This window comes from Astyanax mexicanus, chromosome 3 (genome assembly GCF_023375975.1).
Source record: "Astyanax mexicanus isolate ESR-SI-001 chromosome 3, AstMex3_surface, whole genome shotgun sequence".
In the NCBI taxonomy this organism is placed as follows: Eukaryota; Metazoa; Chordata; class Actinopteri; order Characiformes; family Acestrorhamphidae; genus Astyanax; species Astyanax mexicanus.
In genome coordinates this window covers 51,751,343-51,772,132 of record NC_064410.1, presented here as the reverse complement: position 1 = coordinate 51,772,132, position 20,790 = coordinate 51,751,343, and the positions used below count along the sequence as shown (strand labels likewise).

Below are 20,790 nucleotides of genomic sequence, written 5' to 3'. Positions count from 1 at the left end.
TATTTAATTGCAATGTGTTGTCCCAGTCATAATATATATTATTTGGCATCTCACAAAGAACCATCTGACAAACCATTATTTTTTAAACACTGTGTTGACACATGCATCAATAGAAGATTGTATACATCTTGCTATTGTGATGAATATATACATATTATTTAATTCTGATAGATTTAATTAAGACAAATATTGATAAATGAATGACAAATATTATTTCCAGACCTTATAGAGTATTTAATTGACAGTCTAATAATGCAGAGAAGCAGAATATATGTGTCTGCATTTGGACTCCAGTGACGCGCCCCCGCAGTGCAGACAGGGAGTTCAGAACAGAAGCTCAGAAGCCTCCTGCCCCAAAAAATGACCGTCCAGACTCCTGTGCCTGGTTTGAAAAGGGCGATTGTCGCGGCGGCTTTGCACTTGCTGATAGCTCCACTAAAAACATTTCTCCATCCCATTAAATTATTGCAGTCATTTGGAGGCTTTATGGCCACGCGGGCTACCATCCCTCATTCCCTTTCATTTCTTTTCACTTTGCGTGTATCTGTGATTAATGGCGGATGTCGAGTGTTAGAGTGAGCAGGCATCAGCGAATGCAAGATCATAATTAGTTTAGCTGACGCGGGGGCCCTCCGATAGCGCTCGCATCTGGATGGAAAAATTACCCTATAGGGAACTGGCTGCTCCCCAGAACTTTTTACTGATACATTGTGAAACACCCGATGAATCAAGTGCCCTTTTCCTGCCAAGAAAGCTCTCCGGCCTCTGCGCCAAAATTATGTCTGCAGAAAGCTTTCCATTCGAAATGTATCAGAGCACAATTAGGAGCATTGTATTTTTCTGGCAGGGGGACCGTACTCCCTACACAAGCCGTCTGAAGTTAAATAAATCGCACACATTCTATAAGGCCAAATGAGTTTTACAGGGGCCATAATCTGGATAATTCTCGCATGCTGCCCTGGCTGACTCACCCCTCCTGTCTCGTGGGATTCGCTTGTAGCGTCGGTCACTGATAAAACCAGAACCCGGCGCGTGATTCATGTGCCCATCTTTTTTTATGGGTCAGTGCATTACTCGTGTTGGGCTTTGTGCAGAAAGAGAAAAAAAAAAGAAATGGTGCATATATATATATATATATATATATATATATATATATATATATATATATATATATATATACACAGAATATACAGCTATATATGCAGCTATACAGTGAAATAAAAGCAAAGCTATACAGTATTCCTGTAAACATGTTAGGTCTTCCTTCTGTAGAAGAGACTGTAGATTAGTCACTCTCTCAGGGAGAAGAAGAAGATAGAGAAAGTAAGAGAGGAAAAAAGAGAGACTTTGGGTTGGTAAGTGGTGGATCGTTTTTTGAAGACGGGCTCCCGCTGAGGGGATGAGAGTGTTTGGGTTCTCGAGGCGCCTGAGGCGAGTCAGTCAGTGCAGTGTGGCCAGTCAGCGTTGTCGCCTGGAACTCAGTGCCCAGTGGTATCTTACAGTTCTCATAAATCAGCAGAAGGTTAATTAGAGTGAGAATCAGTTGGGTTCTGCTAATCACGCCCGAGCTTGACCTTCAGATTGGACAGAGCGTGTCTCTCCACATCAGACTGGAATGCTTAACTGTGAAAAAACACATGATATGTTTTTCTTCGTGTCTCTCTATCTGTCTATCTTTCTTTCTCTCTTTCATTTTCTCGATATATATCTCAGATTATTCAGTCTCCCTCTGACTATTTTCCCTTTTTTGTTTATCCTTCTATTCAACCTCTTTAGCAGCCCACAGCCTTACTCTCTCTCTCACTCACACACTAATTCTTTCTCTCTCTCTTTTTTTATGATTTCAGAGACGGCGGGGATCAGGGGTCTTCTGCGCCAACTGTCTGACCACCAAGACCTCACTGTGGAGGAAGAATGCCAACGGGGGCTACGTGTGTAATGCGTGTGGCCTCTATCAGAAGCTCCACTCGGTAAGGGGGGGGGGGGGGGGGGGGTTCTTGGAAAAACAACCTAGCGAGAGAAGGGGGGGAGAGAGGGGCCGGATGTCTCACCAGCCCACCTACGAATTACAGAAAAAAAAAAGAAAAAGGCAAAGCAAACAGAGAGGTGGCTCTTGACTGACCACTGTATTCTTGTGATGTTAGACTGAGGCCTGTTGGCTGCTCTGAAAGTCAGGGGCCTTTTGGCCTGAGGGGCAGGTAATGGTTCTCTTCTGGATGAAACTCTGCACCCAATCGGACAGAGCCTCAACTTTAGCCTCGACCCCGGTACCGGCACTGGCACTGGCCCAGGCCCCAGCCCTGGCTATAAAAGCCCCTGTCAGCCTCTCATCTTCTCACTCGCACACAAACTTGCATGCTCTTAACCTTATCCTGCACACTCTCTCTCTCTCTCTCTCTCTCTCTCTCTCCTGTGACGCTTTCTCACACAGTTCCCCTCCACCGAGGATGCTCCACTCCAGGAGTTTTTTCTAGCTCACTGAGAAAAATGATGGCATTGCTTATCACACCACAGGTTACAGTTATGATGTCAACACTTCACAGTTATGATTGATAGATAAAATCAAATTTTCGTGCCAATCAAATATATATATATTCCTACGTTTGTTGCTGTACGGACCAGTTTTCTTTTTAGATTGCTTGTTTATTGGTTGACATGAGGTTTGTAACATTGTAAGAAAAAAAGCTCCCCCAGAATGGGCACTAGGGGTGAGCGAAATATCCTTAAAATAAAATTACCGTGTGATATTTAGGAGCATTTTTACGATAACAGTATTAATAATATTTTATTAATCGCATAATAAACTAGTGCAGCAAAAATAAGAAACAGTATTGAAGTTTTATGTAGTATAACAGTTTCAAACATTAAAAAGACACATCTGTAAGTTCCTAAGAATCTAATTTTGTATACAATTATAATAATACGTAACAAAGTAACAAAATAATACAAAAATACTTGTGTGCAGAATTTTTAGGCCATACATATAAACTGCAAAAAAATTAAAATCCTCATAAAACTTGACAGTAAAAAATAGTCTGCTTTCAATATATAATACTTCTATTATCACCATATGGATTGTTTTTTTTATTTATTTTATCCCAAGATCATAATATCGCAATATATTGTGTGCAATGTGATGTGGCACTCCCCTAATGGACGCAGCTTGTGTCTGGGCTCAATCCTTAAAAGACTTTTGGACAATTGGATTGAGTTTATAGCTTTGATAGTTTCTACCCCCAGACTTCAATTTGATCCGAATGAGCAAATTTAAGTCTCTGTGTGTTTGTGTGTGTGTGTGTGTGTGTGTGTGTTTCTGTTTGTGTATTTTCTGTTTGTGTGTGTGTGTGTGTGTGTGTGTGTGTACTTGCCTGGAATCTTAAACATTAAACTCATGGCTTCTTTGAAACAGCGTCTGGGTAAACACGCGGGTAAACAAATTTGTCAACATGTGAGGAATTACACAGCTGAAACAGGGTAAGCATTGTGCGTGTGCCTGCAGCTCATTGCTAGAATTTACTCTGCCTATACATTCATACCGCTCAGTCTGGAACTCAGCCGGAACTGGGCTGAGGCAGATTTTTCCCTCTTTAATACGAGACTCATTTGATCATTTGATCTCTGGGGCTCTCTTTCTCTCTGAGTCGGGCCTGGGCTATCAGCCCCAGAGCCTGGGTGGCAGTGGGCCGCGATACAGGGTCTGCCTGAATCAGTGCGGTCGGCTAGGGTGAAGCAGCACGGCACGGCATGGCCCGGACCACAAGGAGCTCTTTCAAAGCCCGAGCCACCTGGTGGTTTGAGTGGGCTCGAGGCCCGTTGAAACAGCCCACCGCGGTCGCTTGAATCTGACTGTCTGTCTGCATCACTTACACTCAGTGATCGCTTCATGGCCAGGTTTAGGAAATACCATATTCCCGCTTTCCCCTTGCCACATGCATTGGAGAAATTAGATGCCTTGTGGTGTTTTAGTTTGGCTTTTTTTCCTTTCACCTCTTCTGTGTCTTAGAGAGCTGTCCTACAAACAGTACTGTGCAAAGTGTAGGAGTCTGAAAAAAGTGTGTGAAGCTATTTATTTGGACAGACTTATTTGTTAACACTCAAATTAAAATAAATACAAATAAACAGCACACCACAGTACACAGTTTTGTGTGTGTTTGTGTGTTAACCTGTTTTATTAATAGTTTATTGAATTTTAATTACAGTAAATCAGATGAGCTGCTACTGGCACCTACTTTTTATGTATTAATTTATTTTTGGTAAGTTATTTAGACTCTGTTTTGACAGTACATTACACCATACATATGAGAGAACATAATTGTATTAACATAATTTTTAGATTTGTTAAATGTTCTAATCAGCAAGCTTAACCAACATTTACTTCAATACTTTTATTGGATGGGACTTTTCCTGGGCTTTGAAATGTAGGTTTGGGTTATCTCTAACTCAAAATATGTATACTTACTTAAAATGAGATATAATATAGAAATAATAAAGAGAGTATTCTTAAAAAAAATCATTTTATTTATTTTACTTGGAATAGTGTGTAGTATGTTTTTTTTTATACAACATAAACACTGTTCTATTTGAATCCAGTCGATAATTTACAATATTTAAACTGACATGCCAGAAGTCATGGGATAGCAGTATGTAAATTGATCACGAAGTGTTATCTTAGAGGACGGCTTGGGAATGCCCACACCAGTATAAGTTGTGAAGTTTTAACTTGCGGATAACTCACTGTTGTTAGCCTTTGGGGCTTTGTAACTATTGTTAGGCTTTGTAGCTATTGTTAGCTTTTGTACTGAACTATAATATGTAGGTGTCATGCTCAGCACGATTATCAAAAGCGGATGTTGATGTTTATTTTGGTCCCTAGTCATTTTCCAAAATAAATACCAATGAAAATATAAAATAATGTTATTTTCAAATACTTAGGACATTAAATTTAATAGAAAATAGTTAAAAATAATAGAAAATTGACTCTACGGATGTGGACAAAAATACTAAAAGCAGTTTAAATTCTAGGTTTAGGAAAAACTAAAAATAGACAATCCGTGCATTAGATTCTATTGGACAAGTCTTATTGATCACAACAGCCTTGATAGTTTAGTGATACTCTTTCAGCAGTGGTTCCCTTCAGCTGATGAAAGAGAATTCACTTCGATTCCCCAAGTATGTTACATACATAAGGAATTAGTCTTTTTGAGATTTATGTTTGACATGTATCACATTAAACAGACTATGCACAAACACAAAACAGTAAAAATTTTACAGGTATTAAATTAAGAGATAAAAGCATTACAGTATAACAAATAAAAGAAGAGAAGCTACGGAGATGTGCTAAGATCTGCATTTGCATTGCAGAATAAAAATAGTACAGGCTGATTGGAGTAGATGAATATAATAAAAATGCTCAGTCATGTTTAATTTTGGAGTAAAGAGAGAGAAAGAAAGAAGAAGAATAAATATAGAGGAAGCAAGCAAACGATAGCATTTTAATAATGTTTTTTTATTTATTTGACAGTGTGTTACATCACAAAGGGCTTGAACAGCAAATTAACCAGTTTAACTGTTTCACTGATGGCACACTAGTGTGGACTAGAAGCCTCTGTCCTTCACTCGGACTTGGCAGCGAGCTTCCAGTAGTATTTTTATACTTTTGAATAAAAACTTTTATATGCCTTACAGAAATCATTTCATAATAGCACCTCATAAACCCACGCCGTAGTGGGCTCTAAATGAAGGTCTGGGCTCCTCGTGTGAGAACACATTGCAACAATAAATGTCTTTCAGATTTTATCTTCTAATAATAGGACTCAACATGCGCACAGTGCTGTGCTGTGTCACTGCCCAATATAAAACTCAGTGAAAAAGCCTGTGTCTCGTTTTTCACACAAGAATCATTGACACAGGCCTTTTATTATGTGGGACACAGACCTGAGGAGCTGAGTACTGCCTGAAAAGTTTCACTCTGATCCTGAACTCTGTGACCCTCTGAAAAAAGAGAGAAAAAAACCTTCAAAGCTGAAATATAAAAAGCTGATAACTCTGGAATAGAGCTTAGTTTTATTTTTTGCATTCAGAGCAGTGACCTCACACACAATTCAGTTTTTTTTCTAGAGAGTGAGGAGGCTTTAAACAGCACGGAGGCACGGCACCAGGCTGTATTAGAAATATAGAAAGTGAGCATGTATGTGCGGGAGGAGCGCAGTGAGGAGGTACTGGAGGCTGCAGAGCAAAGAGAAACGTGAGAGCTTAAGGTGGGCTTGGTTTTATCTGTAGTCAGCAGAGCTGGTGCTGTGGTCTGTTGCCTCAAGACATGCAGGAAACACTGGAAGCTTACAGCTAAGAAAACGTCTAAGAATAAGAAAATAGGAAAATAAAATTAAGACCGTTACTTAAATGTATATGGTAAATGTATATTTTTATCCAGCTTGGAAATTAATTAAAAAAAAAAAAAAAGAAAAAAAAAAAAGAATTTTGAACCAGATTTTAGTAGATTTCACCAGAAAATTCACGATATACTGTGTCCAGTATCACATAATGGAGTGAAAATGAGAAACAGTGCAATTTTAAATAAATTAAGAATAATAAAATTAAGATAATAAAATTAAGATCCTCAATAGATCAGGATTTTAACCCTCACAGTGCTGTGGTGGTACATCATTAAACTCTGGGTCATTTAATATTGTTGGTATAACAATATATATTGGCTGGGAGTTTTGTATTTGTAGGGGTTTGTACAGTTGTCATGGAATTAAATTTTTTATTTAAAAAATAGCTATTTCCAGGCCTGGATACGTTTTGGAAAAATAACAAATTGAGCTAACAAAATACATCCGCTCAAAGTTACTATAATCAATCAAACATTAGACATACTATAATCAATTTTAATTCAATTTTTTGTTGGGTTTTGGTTTTATTGTCCATGTCTGCGCTGATGTTTTTAAAAAACGTACGATCATTAAAATTTGCCATAAAGGCATGAAAAAGTCATGAAAAATAATGGGGATTTATTGGTTCAAATTTGGACGAACCCTGTTTAATTCTAGAATTGGAACAACAATTTTTAGTTGTCTATTGGGACTTAACACTAAAGCTTTCTCAGAACAAACTCATTAAAATCATGAAATAAACTGCATTATTTGTAAGCAGAGGAGATGCATTGTTTTTTTGTTTGTTTGTCGTGAGCAGGTATATTAGATTGTCTTTAAATCTGAGGTAGGCGTTTTTTTTGTCTCACAGGCAGAACATCCAGATCTCCTCAAACTCTGTATTATATTAATCCATTTTACCCAAATACTGTTCAGCCTGTGTGTTATAGTCTTAGAGCCAATATTGTAGTGAAGTGCAAAGAAGGAGATGCTCTACTCTGGTTAACACTCAATCATTTCTAATAAAAGCAGCATTTGTAGTTTATCACAATGCTATGAACTGAGCTTTCATTTTGCTGTTGAAGAATCTCATAGTGGAAAAATATTGAAAACCTAAATGTAATTCAGCTGTGATAGAGTCAGACTGAGAGACTGTAGGAGGGATAGAAATGTATGTGTATGTGTGTGCGCGAGTGTGTGTGTGTGTGTGTTAGTGAATGAGTGTACGTGTACATGTGCGCTGAGGGCCAGAAGTGGTCCGGCAGTAGAGGGCACTCTTTCTTTTTGTCTGACTTTTCATGCAGCAGCTCCTCTCTTTGGACAGACAGGCTGACAGCTCCCGACAAGCCGAGCCGTTCATTTTCACACCGTCCAGCGGCTGCCACTGAGCGAACTGTGGCAGCGGCAGGAAATTTGAGTAACTGATTTATGTTTAATCCCCATATGATTCACAGACAAATATGGAAGTTTGTGTGGAAGAAGCTTTGGTGTGCGTTAGGACTGAGTGAGTGTCAAGTTTCTTTTTTTTTTAACAAGCAGTAACAAGCAGTACCAATTAGAGCTATCAAATACAAAAAAAAACACACGTATGGAACCAATATAGAAAAAAAAAGATTAATTTAGCTTTTTTTTTTTTTTTTTTTTTTTTTTTTTTTTAGAATAGCCATTTATATTAAACAAGATGCAAAATTAACCTCCTTACATTTCAGTTAAGGAAAAGTTTAAAATATATTTAAAAAATCCTCTGTCAGTGTGTGATATATATACTCTATATGTGATAAAGATCTTCACAATCTTCATTATCCCATTTTGAAAATCACATTAAAACAGTACTTTTTTCATTAATACAATTGAATTAATTAAATTAACTATTAATTAAATAGTATTTAAATGGCAATGATAGTGCATTGGGGGGAAAAAGGATGTTCTAGACAAAAAAATCAGCAATGTTTTCAATTGTTTTGATTTCTTTAATTGTTTTTTATTATTTTACTATTAATTAATATATCTAAGATTTTCTCTGGTGCTTTAAATGTGTATATAAATATCACATTTAAAAATAATTACATTAAACAGTATTTCAGTTAATCAAATTAATTTGATTATCCTCCCAACACTAGTGGGAGTGCGTTTCTGTATAAATCCCATTTCCTGCACTTTTATTAGAGGGTTCGGAGGAGGAGGAGGAGGCACGAGGGACAGTAGAATACTGTATGTTCTTCCTTTCTATCATCTTCACATGTTGAGCCTCTTCCTCCTTTTCCTATTTTTCGTTCCTCCCCCTCTCCTGTTCCCTTCCTTCCTCTTGCCTCGCTTGCGCTTGCCCCGGGAGCATGTCGACGGATCACGGTGTAATAAAGGCAACCAGCTGCCATGTGAGTTTAATGTCCCCTGCCGGCTTTCACTCCTCGCAGCCATCCAGCAGCCCGGGCAGGAGGAAATCACAGCACTTTTATTTGCATTCTCTTTGCTTCTAGTGGCAAATTTGCTCTCCTCCGCCCCGGAGAACGAGTGAGAGCAAGAGGGGGGGGAAAGAAATGGCTTCACCTTCTTCTCCTGCCTCTGCCCTCCCAATTAGCTGTGGCTCCTGCGGGACTGTATGAGAATTCTATGGAGAAAGAGAGAAAGAGAGAGAGATGGAGGGAGGGAGAACGTAGGAGTGTGTGTCTGGAGGCAAAGCAGAGAGCAAAGCAGAGCAGAAGATGAGCCACGTCACCTGACTGAAGTTTGCTGCCCACATGCCAGAGTCTACCAGAGGCATGATGGGATATGAGAACAGAAGAATAGACAGCAGACAAGTCATGATATTGTGTCCATGGTGATGAATGAAAGCGCAGGCCATTCCTATACCCAGGAGAAGTGAATTTCTTTACAGCTCCCCAGTTATAGTGTAGAAGAAGATGAAAAAGGTAATCTAAAAATAATCTACACTATATGGACAAAAGTATTGGGACACCTGTTCATTCTTTGTTCAGGTATCATTAATAGTTAAACAGCATGTCTCAAGTTTATCCTAGAGACTTTGTGAGAGTAACTGTCTCTACCAGGAAAGAACGCTTTCTACTATTTAATTGCATTTAGCAACAAGAATGTTTAGTAGTAAGATCACTACCAAAACTCATCCCGGAAGTTTTAGATGGAGCGTTATCATTCTGGAATACGCTGTTTAACAGCTCCACAGTTCAGCTCACTGGAAAGCTTTATACCCCTCTGTCCCACAGCTGAAATTAGAGATGATGCCCATAGATTCATATTTAAGTGCTCCAGCAAGTCCTATTCTGGCTTTACTTCTCTACAGGGACAAGAATAGCAGAGCTTAATGCATCCAATAGGAGGAATGTACACAGAAATATTTGGAAATATATCATCAAGATTTTTTTTTATTGGTTTATAAACATTCTTTAAAACTTATTTTTGTCTTGAATCACTTGTGGCTGTGGCTGCCTTGGTTCTTTAAGGCATCTTTAAATCTTTTTAAAACCCAGTGCTGGCTTAGTATTAAGAGGGCTTTTAAGGGTTTGATACCTAGGTTCTCCAAGATGCCACATTTGGATATTTAAGCAAGGCCTCTAACTGACTTTGCTCTGGATTCTTTAAATAAATATATATTTTTGTAAATTAGATAAGTAGATGGTTCTTTTAACATCAAGGAGCAGAGAGGGCTAACCCTCTGGGGTTAATGTATGCTCCAGAACATTACATTTGATGTTTCTTGATGTTTAAATGTAATGTATTTGTGAAAATATAAAATATCTCTTCTGCTGCCCCCTCTTGAATTGAAAATTTCTCTCACCAGTGCATCCAATAACCTCAAAGGGTTAGGGGTTAAGCTTACTGAGCCCAGGTATTAATTTCACAACCCCTCTTACCATTGAGTCAAGTCTGACCTGGCACACTGACCTATTGGCTTTTCAAGACTGGATTTTCAAATTCTGTACAAAAAGTCTCTAGTATATCACCTGTTAATAACATCCACATAATTAATAATTATACCAAGGACTGTACATCCACACCAAACGCTAAAATATACAATGGAAAATGATAAACTTCCAGATTCCCTTGTCCTGCCAACAACTGGAACGCCAATTACCATTACCCGATCTCACGCTGACACCGATGACAAACCACCCAAGCGACCACTTAATCTTAAAGTGAAAATTTGTTTATTTGCAGAAAAGCTGTGTTACAGATGTCTGGGTAGGAGAGGCAGTCTAGCTCAGCAGAACTAACAGAAACAAAGCAGTAATAATTAATAGTCTTTTGATGACCGATTATTACACTAACCAGCCTCATTAGTGGAGTGTGTCCTTGGAGTCCCAGAAGAGATGAATCATTGTGATGAAATCTCATTAGTACCGGGACCATTTGCAGTACGGATACATGCGAGTCAGGCTTAAGCTCTCTTCACATAAGGGGCTCTTGGGGTTCTGTAGTGTCACCTGAGCATCACAGTAAATCATTTCTCAGTGCTTTATGGAAATAGGGACACGGTAAGTCCCAAAACCTCACAGCAGAGCTGTGGTAGGAAATCTGCAGGCTAGGGAAAAACTCAGATTTTCTGAGCTCTAGCATTGAAGCTGAGCAAAGGTAGCATTATGAGCATGCAGTCAATCATAGTAATTTTAGGGTCATTTTGAGAATATATGTTTAGCTTGACATTTGAGTAACATTTGAAGCATGAAGCATTCCAGTAGGGGATCCTTACAGCTGAGTAGGGCAGTGACCCCTCTCAGCCAGTAATGGATGGTTAGATGTCCACTTAAACCTGTCTGTACACCATGTCCAGCTGAGAGATCTTGTGTTTCAGTTAAAGCTTGAACTCTGTAAAGTCCGGCTTTATCCTCCTCACTCTATTCTTATTATATCATCCAGGGCCAGATTCTCCAAGCTTTGTGGGGATTACTAATGATAACAAGCCTTGGGCCTCTCTGATCACTAGTTTATCTTTACCCATACTACAGGCAGTGGTCAGCAGAGGGGCAAATGGGATGCATTACTGTAAAAATACACTAACAATCAAAACTCTAGTTTACTGACCCGTGGAAGCTAAATAACGCAGCACTTACTAGAGTTGCTTGTCTGTTTACAGGGACAATTCTTGCCAGATGCCGTCAGTCATGGTCATTACTGTGCATTACTGCACTGTCCACTGTGGGTGGTAATGTCTTCTATGACGTTATCACAGCACACATGTGACATTGTGTATCTAGGAATGTCAATGCCCAACACCACTTAAATCCTAGAGTCCTATAGTGTTCAACCTCACTCATATAATTCTGATAACACTTCATAACTTAATCCATCCCCTGAGGTAACACTTGATCAAAAATCATCCAAAACTCTACACCAGGAACTTTTTTTTTCTGGGCAAAATAATGCAAGCAGTGCGCAGAAGTTTTAAAAACCGTTCACAGAGGCAGGAATTTCTCGCCAAACAACCCGAAAGAAAACAGAATGTCCTGTTCAGCCGATTATAGAGAGGGCATAAAAGTTAAAGGTAATAAATTACATGTAATCGCACAATATCTTGTGTCAGAAAAATAGCAAAAAACAATATTTGTAATTTTAGGACTATTTTATGGAACTTACATAGTGTCCCTACCATGGAGCTGTGAATCACAACTTTTAAACCAACTTTTTTTTGGAATTCCAAACTTTCTGGCAGGAGTTGTGCAGTCTTTGGGGAAATGTATCTATGTGTCTCTAGAAACATATCTTCACCTGTTGCAGTGCGCTGTGTGTGCTAATGTAGGCACCACTATTGATGCATTGGTCACTACAGCAACTGTTTTCTTACACAATGGAAGTTGCTGCCTGCTCCAGACTCTTGCCTGCATCCAACACAAAAGCACAACTGGATAGAACATTGATGTAATTCTATCTGATGTAAACAAACATAAAACACAATGGGCATTTTGAGATCAGCAAAAAAGACCAAGATATTTTCCATTTAAAATATAATAATTCTATAATGTTACTAACATTTTCTTCCATTATTGATGCCAGATTTTCAAGCATCTGCCGACACTGAGAACTGATACAGATACCACCTCTGTTTTAACGTTTAATATGTGTTATTAAACAATTTTTTAGGTTTTATTTAGGTAAGGGCAGTGTTATGTGTCCCAAGTAAAATGTAATAAGCTTGGAAGAACAGCATTTTCTGGTTTAGTAACTGCACATTGTTTCAGATTTACAAAAAAAATTATTTGCCTCAATGCAGTAACACAAGTTTGGAATCATATGCTTCAGTTTGGAAGCGAATGCTTCAGTTATTTTCTGGTGCACTTGCACGTCAGTATCTGCATGTAACTTCATGGTATCAGTGCTCTCTGTTGCATGGTGCTCTAGTACAACACTATACAAATACACTATACAAATACCAATATATCAAAATCTGCTTCTGAGGACATCTGGGTTCCAACCTGGCCCCAAAAATAAATGCTGTAATAATTATCCCCAGGTTCACTCAGTACTAGCAGTTTAAAGAGGAAGCAAACAGAAGTACAGACGCTGTATACAGATGCTGTACAACAAGGCAAGATACACTGAAAATGAAGACATCAAAGCAGCTAAAAATGGTACTCCAGCAAGCTGAGTAGTGTGACATCAGCCAGCAACCCATTAGCGATGTGGAAAAGCCTAGCCTGCAAGACGTCATCAGCTACTGCAAGCCATCCCCAGGGACAATAGGGGATTATCTGGCAGGGGAGCTGCGATTCTTACTGCTGCAGGTTTGAAAAGTCCAGAATCACACAGCTCTACAGCTCCTGTACATACTACATTCACACCACCGCACAAATCATTCAAACCCCCTGCTGACTGCCTCTCAACCAACAATCCTGCCTGCCCTGAAGGTCTGTGAAGAGGATGTGCATCAACACTTCAAGAGTCAGAAAGGCCCTGGTGGTGTTTCACCCTCCTGTCTGAAGTTGTGCACTGACCACCTTGCACCTGTCTTCTCACAGACCTTCAACAAATCACTGGAGGGGTTTGAGGTGCCGTCACCCCACAGTAATTCCCAAGCCGAAAAAAAGCAAACACTGCTGGCCTACACCGGACTAAATTACTAGAGACCAGTTGCTCTGGCTTCCGTTGTCATGAGTCCTTTGAAAGATTGGTATTAACCCACGTGAGTGATCTTTTTAAACGTCCTTTTTAAGCAGTCTGCTTACAAATGGATGGGTATCTGGGACAAAAGTTTACTGAGGTGATTTCAGAGATGTGGTTTAGACAGTAAAGAATAAGGGGAAGGTCCCATGCTGTTGGTTTAGTATGGAACCTTCCCCTTATTCTTTACTGTCTAAACCACATCTCTGAAATCACCTCACCAATTACTGTTTTGTTGTCTACGGAATTCAGTCTATGGAGGTGCAGTTATTTATACCCATTGAGAAGAGCAGTAGAAAGAGGATGGGTCCTTGAGGGATGCCAGTAATGATTGCTCAAATTCCTACCAGTAGATCACCAGCTTCCTCCCAGGCCAAGCTCAGCCGGTGAGGCTAGGAAAACTCTCTTTAGGAATTTGAGCAGTCAGTACTGGTGCCCCACAAGAATCCATGGTCATTCCACTGCTCTTCTCACTATGCAACTAATGGCTACAACTAATGGCTCAGACTACTGCAGTCATAAGTCCTTTGAGAGACTGATATTAACACCTAAAGGATTTCACAAACCTTTGTTGGACCCCCTAAAATTTGTGTACTGGGTCAACAGTTCTGTGGATAATGAGTTTAACCAGTCAGGCACCTCCTCCCAAATCCTTTTTCCCGATTTCAGCTCAGCAGTTAACACCATCACTACTCTGGAATCACCACAATAAACTCTCTTCCCAGTTCACCAACCATCTGTAAGCAGACTCATTTGTCATCGTCTCAGATGAGACCAATTACTGTGGCGTTGTCTGCAAACTTCAGGATTTTGACATAGGAGTCTATGGAGGTGCAGTTATTTGTGCACGGTGAGAAGAGCAGTAGGAAGAGCATGGATTCTTGAGGGACACCAGTACCGATTGCTCAAGTTCCTGCTAGTCGATCACCGGCTTCCTCCCAGTCAGAGCACAGCAGGTGAGGCAAGGAAAACTCTCTTCAGGAATTTAAACAGTCAGTCCTGGTGCCCCACAAGGATCCATGCTCTTCCCACTGCTCTTCTAACTGAGCACGAATAACTGCACCTCCACAGACTCCTCTGTCAAAATCTTGAAGTTTACAGACAGCACTGCAGTAATTGGTCTCATCTGAGATGATGACGAGTCTGCTCACAGATGGATTGTTGAACAGCTGGTCCTCTGGAACAGTCAAAACAACCTGGGGCTAAACACACTTAAAACACAGGAGATGACAATGATGATGGACTTCAGAATAAGCTCCTAACCCCTGCCAGCACAGGCACCATCACAATCCTCTCATTTCATGACAGGACCGTGATAGCTGTGGAGTCCATCAAGTTCTCGGGAACTCCAATAACCAGGGACTTGAAGTGGGACATTACTGTCTGATCTTTCACAAAGAAAGAAAGCTAAGCAGATGATGTACTTCCAGTGCCAGCTGAAGAACTTCAAATTACCTCAGGAGTTTCATCTCAGCACTTTCAACAGCCATCATGGAGTCTGTCATTCCCACTTGGCCATCTCATCAAAGTCTTATGCAGCTTTACCACCAAACTCAACATTAACAAACTGTCGAAAAGCTTCAGATTTCCAAAGACTCTGTCAGTGTCACTTGCCCACCAGGCTCAACGTGCACAGCTCCAGATGTTTTCACATACAAACAACAATAAAATCTTCTGTTCTGCATGGTTTACGGATGGGGTGGTGCACCAACGTGAATTCTTGTAAAAAAAAATAAAAAATCACCTGCTTCATTCACATATGAACATACTCTGATATTAACTGGCCTTCGTAAACAGGTGTTGGCAGGACAATACCGTAATCCTGGTAGTGATATTTACATTTACACGCACAGCTCCTCTGGGTAAAATAAATGCAAAAATTATTGGTTAATTTTGTGTGTTGTGTTTAAACCTCTGACCACTAGAAAACAATGCTTTGCAGAGGACTTCAAAAACTACTGTTTTTATTGAAAAAAAGTTTTTTTCATTTTTCAGCTTTGATACAATTTGATATTATTAAAAATGCACTCTCTTACCTTGCTTACAGTATCACAATATATTTCAATATATTGAATAGTAACCCCTGTATTGTGGTTTGTATCACATTAACAGGTTCGACTTACTGCATTTGTAAAACAGGTTCTACAACCAACAACTGAAACGACCAGACTGCATAAAAGTTTATTTTCTTAAACATCACACCCATTAATAACTGCTGAATATCAGCACACTTTTACTAAATAATTATATTCTATTGTGTTTATTTGTATTGTTTTATACTACTTATTTATCTATTCTATTGTTTTCCTACCTGCTACTTAGCTGCTGCAATCAGCACTATCATTGAATGGCTTTTATTTGTGTTTTTTACAAAGACGAAATCTTTAAATCATTACTTAGAGATCTGGTGTCAACTCTGAAAAGGTTTAGAAGAAATAAAACACTCAAATGTGCAAGACAGGTGTAATTATTTTCATATGGCTTTGAAACAAAAGAAAGGGATCAATTGCATAGCTGTTAAATCGATAAACCAGTCAGTAGTCCCACTTTTAATACTCTTTCTCTCTTTCTCTCTCTCTCTCTCTGTCTTCCACACTTTCTCTATCCCTTCTTTATCTCTAGACTCCCAGGCCTTTGAACATCATCAAGCAGAACAACGGTGAGCAGATTATCCGGCGACGCACGCGGAAGCGCCTGAACCCGGACAGCCTCCCAACTGAGCAGGTGGGCTCCAAGCAGCAGCGTGTGAACAGTGAGGAGCGCCTGAACGGCAGTCCACTGGAGCGCAGACCAGACGAGCTGGGGACCGAAGGGCAGCTGCCACGTACCGAACCAGCCCAGGCCCAGCTGGCCAAGTACGAGGGTTACGCTCCCTCCGGTCCAAAGGGTCACCCCAGTCCCCGTTCCACCCACGCCTTCCTGCTCAGCCAGACGCTGGAGATACACAAGCGCATGCCGCCGCTGCACGTGCACAAGAGCCCTGCAGATGGCAGCGTTGAGGGCAACGGCCTGAGCGGGGGCTCTCAGGGTGGTCCGGACAGCAAAGGCGGCTCCGAACGGGGCAGCCCCATCGAGAAGTACATGCGTCCGTCCAAGCAGGCCAGCTACTCACCCCCAGGAAGCCCCATCGAGAAATACCAGTACCCCATCTTCAGCTTACCTTTCATCCACAGCGACCTGCAGAACGAGGCCGACTGGCTGCGCTTCTGGACTAAGTACAAGATGTCTGTGCCAGGCAACCCAGGCCATTACCTCGGCCACGTGGCCAGCCTGCCCAACCCATGCCAAAGCTTTGTGCCTTACCCCACCTTTGGCCTGCCCCCTCACTTCCCCCCGCCTCCCCCGTCTTCTTCTGGACCGGACAGCGACACCCCTCTCAACCTGGCCATGAAGCATTCCAAATCCAGCCCCGTGCCCAACGGCGCCAATATGGTGAAGGAGAAGGCCCAGCTGGAGAAACGGGCCTCGCCATTAGCTGACAGGGAGAGCGAGCCGGACAGGCCGGTAAAGGCCAAAGAGAAGGACCCTGACCCGCCACAGCCCGCCAAACCAGAGAGAATGGATCAGAGCACCCAGGACGACCTGTCCAGCAAGTGCGCCCACTGCGGCATCGTCTTTCTGGACGAGGTCATGTACGCCCTGCACATGAGCTGCCATGCTGACGGCGGGCCCTTCCAGTGCAGCATCTGCTTGCACGCCTGCACCGATAAATACGACTTCACCACCCACATCCAGCGAGGCCTGCACCGGCCCGCTCCAGACGCCGGCGCGCAGGCCCCGGACGAGTGAAGCCCGACCAGACCTCTTAGCACAACTCCAACAGTATGTTAGGAACCCAATACAACACTCTGCACGATTAAAGAAAACAGACAAATGATGTACGAATGACTGTGTAGAATATTTTACTTTTGTTTTTTTCACTTAAAACCAAGATTGCCAAGATGGTTCCTGGTGCCTCTACTGCCAACGTAGTGAGCTTCAGTCAGCATAGCATTTCTATCAGAATTCAGACAAAAAAAAACAAGCTCTTGGCTGTTTTCACTTTTTTAAAGAACTGCCTTTGAGGAAAATGGTACAAGTAGTTGATCAATTTAGATTGATGTTTTTTTAACATACTTTAAAGTAGTTGATTGATCTGGGTTCATCTATTTCTGTTGTTGTTCAATTTGGGCTGTTCTCTGCCTTCTGGAAAGTTCTCTTACCTGTTTTTTTTTCTTTTCAACAAATGGAGGATGTGAGACTCTGCGTGCGTGGCAAAGAGTGCGCGAATGTGCCAGTCCTCTGTCACTTTGGCAAAAGCATAAGTGATTTTTGTCCTCAAAACAAACATCCTCAGGGAATGTATATGGCTGAAATAGGCAAGACACATTAGCTTAGGCCTTTCTGTGTGTCTCTGGTTAACGTATTAAATATCCTTGAGTTTAGTGTTGCTTTTCATTATTGTTTTTCCCCCTCCGGTGCGTAGGGTCGGGTTACTGTTGTTGCAAAATTCCATAAAGACATATTAGCTGCTGCCTTAGTTGCTGGGATGCAAAGCTAATTATCACTCCAGAAATTTGGGAAGGAATAGAAAAAAAAAGATATTTTTTTCTAAGTTGTTAATAGGAATAATCATATTATCAGTGCCTGATATAATTGTACAAAGTATTTTCTACCTGATATGTTAATATGCAACATTGAACTTGCATCTGAATAAGGGCCTTGAGCTTGGCTCTGAAAAAGTTTACATTTGCAAATGTAGCAAACAAGGTAATGAAGCAAACACCTGCTTATTGTTTTTGATTTTGTTTTGTTTTGCTGGTTTTTTTTTTTTGTTTTTTTGGTTTTTTTTACATTTTCAGACAAACAGATGAGAATCAATCGTCCTTTTTTGTTTTTATTTTTTTTTATTTTAAGGTGGAACATTCAGTAAAGGTTTATTTGTTTTTCTCTGGCCACCAAAGGCACTATCCATTCCAGACGTTGTTCTTCATGACTTTGTTTTGCCACCTTATTCATGTACTCGTGTTTTATAGCTGACTAGCATTGAAGACTTCAATCTCCCTGTTTTTGTCTGCAAACATTGAACAAAATCAAGGGAAGCTGATAAAGCTTTATGTGCTCCTTTTTTGATGTGCTAGAGCTTTGAATAAACCTCTTTAGCCCCCCGTCCAGCTATTTCACCGTCCGTGAATTCTATTGAATTCCGCGTCTTAGGAAAGTACAGAGTACAGGGGATAATTGTTGTGGTTTCCTATAGGAAAACTAACCTGCCAATTACTCTGCATTATGTTCAGAAGTAGAGAAGTATTGTCGATACTTAGTAAGTGCAGGTTTTTTAGGTGCCTTTTGATGAAGCTTTTCTTCGAGGACGTACAACATTATAATGCTGTACTGAGCTACACTTCGGTTCACTCTCGCTTTGCAACTCTCTGTTCTTCTGTTATACTGAATAAATAATATCTTTTACTGATCAGATGAAAGTTTTAGCCCTAAAATAACTCGATTATGCGTTTGGAAATGATCTCCAATACCAAAATATGATGATACTGACATGATCAATGACTTCAGGCATTTTTATCAGACTTGCATACATTATATGAAAAAATCTCTTTCTTCTGTCTTCATTGGTTTTCATTGATTTTCATTGGTTTTCAGAGATTGTACCTCTAAAGTCTAGCAAAAGCTGTTGTTCTTGTTTGCTAGCAGCTTCAAGATGTTTGTACTCTCTGTTTTGTTCCACTGTATGTTTCTCCTCCCTGCAGTTTCCTTTTCCTGGTCATGGAATCAGCGAGCTGGGTTTTGCCTGGCTACACACAGACATTATTTATATGAACTGAGGAGGTGAGAGAGAGAGAGGGAGCGAGGGAGAGAGAGAGAGAGATGCTCTGGATGTCTCAAGGACGTCTCTGCATTTCAGCAGTCCTCACTTATAGCCTTACGATGCTGCTTAACTGCAAAGCCTCTTGGAAAATAACTGAAATATTATGAACTGTCGCTTTTCGTTGGAGCATTTATACAGTTGGGTATTACATAACGTAAGGATTTGTTGTTTTGTTTTTATTTGTTGTCTTTTGGCAAATCTTTCAGTTTAATTTGTAATTATGTTAATGCTTGCACTTCAGTTACTCTGTTTATTGCCAAGGAAGAAAGATGAATTGTTTTATTAGCATGCTATGACTATGAACAGGTACTGCATTGTAATAAGTGAACAAGATTGTGCCTTTTCTTTTCCTCTCTTTTGAAGGCCTTGTGTAAGGCTTCACCAACATTGAAACACAAAGGAGTATTTGTTCGTGCCTGGGAGCCAGTCTAGCCCTGGTCGAGGCAGAAGGCAAAACTATGTAAATGTTTTAACTATTATTTTTAGAATGTTATTGTTTTTACACTTGCTGCATTTAAAGTGCATAGATGATGGTTTAGAATTTCTTTATTTTGTTGTTTTTTTTCCTTCAACTGCCACCTTAACGTTTTTTTGTGTTGTAGGTTTTTACATGCAAAAAGATTCAACAAAGATGGCAAAGATGTCTGTTACATCTAAACTTGAATAATTCTGATGATGACGATGATAATAATAATGATAATAATAATTAATAAAGTAATAACAAAACATTTTGGCAACTTTTGCGTGGGCTGTTGTGCTTGTCTTATTAACCACCTCCATACACTGCATGGTTATTGGAGCAATAAAACCCTAATAGCAGCAGCAGTGTTGTCTGAACCTGGGCTGGATGTTGCTGTTGAAGCTCATATATATTTTTTCCCCATGATTCAAGTTATTTATACCAAGGTAGCATTTACAGCATTGACTGTTGGAAGCATGGACAGTAGAATGTCTCTCAAAAGTACCGCTGCTGCTGCTGCTGGTTACAGAAGGATGTGCAGCTCCACCCTTCTCTACTGATTAAATGATTGATAGTGTTATGCTGAAGCAGATTGTCTGCATTATGTGGAGTAGTTGATTTGTAGTTGAACGGTCCACAGCTGGCTAGTTCTATCATTTTATTATCATTATGCTATGATACTGTTGGTCACGTTAGCAGATGCTTATAGAGCTGCGTATTTCATTTTCCAGCAGGACTTCTGCAGCACCTCCCCACAATGCACAAAAAGTACAAATTTGTCTTATTTAATATTCTAATTTTCTGGGGTACTGACTTCTGTGTTTTCATTGCCTGTAAGCCATAAGTATTATAACATTAAAGTAAGTAAATGCTTGAAATAGATACATAAATACAATTAATACATGGTATGTGATATTCACATTTTTAATTGAATTACTGAAATAAATTGAAAAACTTAATTACCAATAATTGCCAATTAACAGCTA

General features: G+C 40.1%; 1 protein-coding gene across 3 annotated transcripts in view; it reads left to right on the top strand.

Moving 5' to 3' along the window:
* Positions 1 to 20,081, top strand: part of trps1 (trichorhinophalangeal syndrome I) — a 172,251-nt gene extending 152,170 nt beyond the window's left edge. For all 3 annotated transcript variants that reach the window (XM_022683315.2, XM_022683316.2, XM_022683314.2), the window contains exons 7-8: positions 1,848 to 1,970; positions 16,104 to 20,081. In XM_022683315.2, the coding sequence (XP_022539036.2) occupies positions 1,848 to 1,970; positions 16,104 to 17,270 (1,290 nt within the window). In that variant the 3' untranslated portion in view covers positions 17,271 to 20,081. The remainder of the gene's footprint in view (positions 1 to 1,847; positions 1,971 to 16,103) is intronic.
* Positions 20,082 to 20,790: the final 709 nt, after the last annotated feature.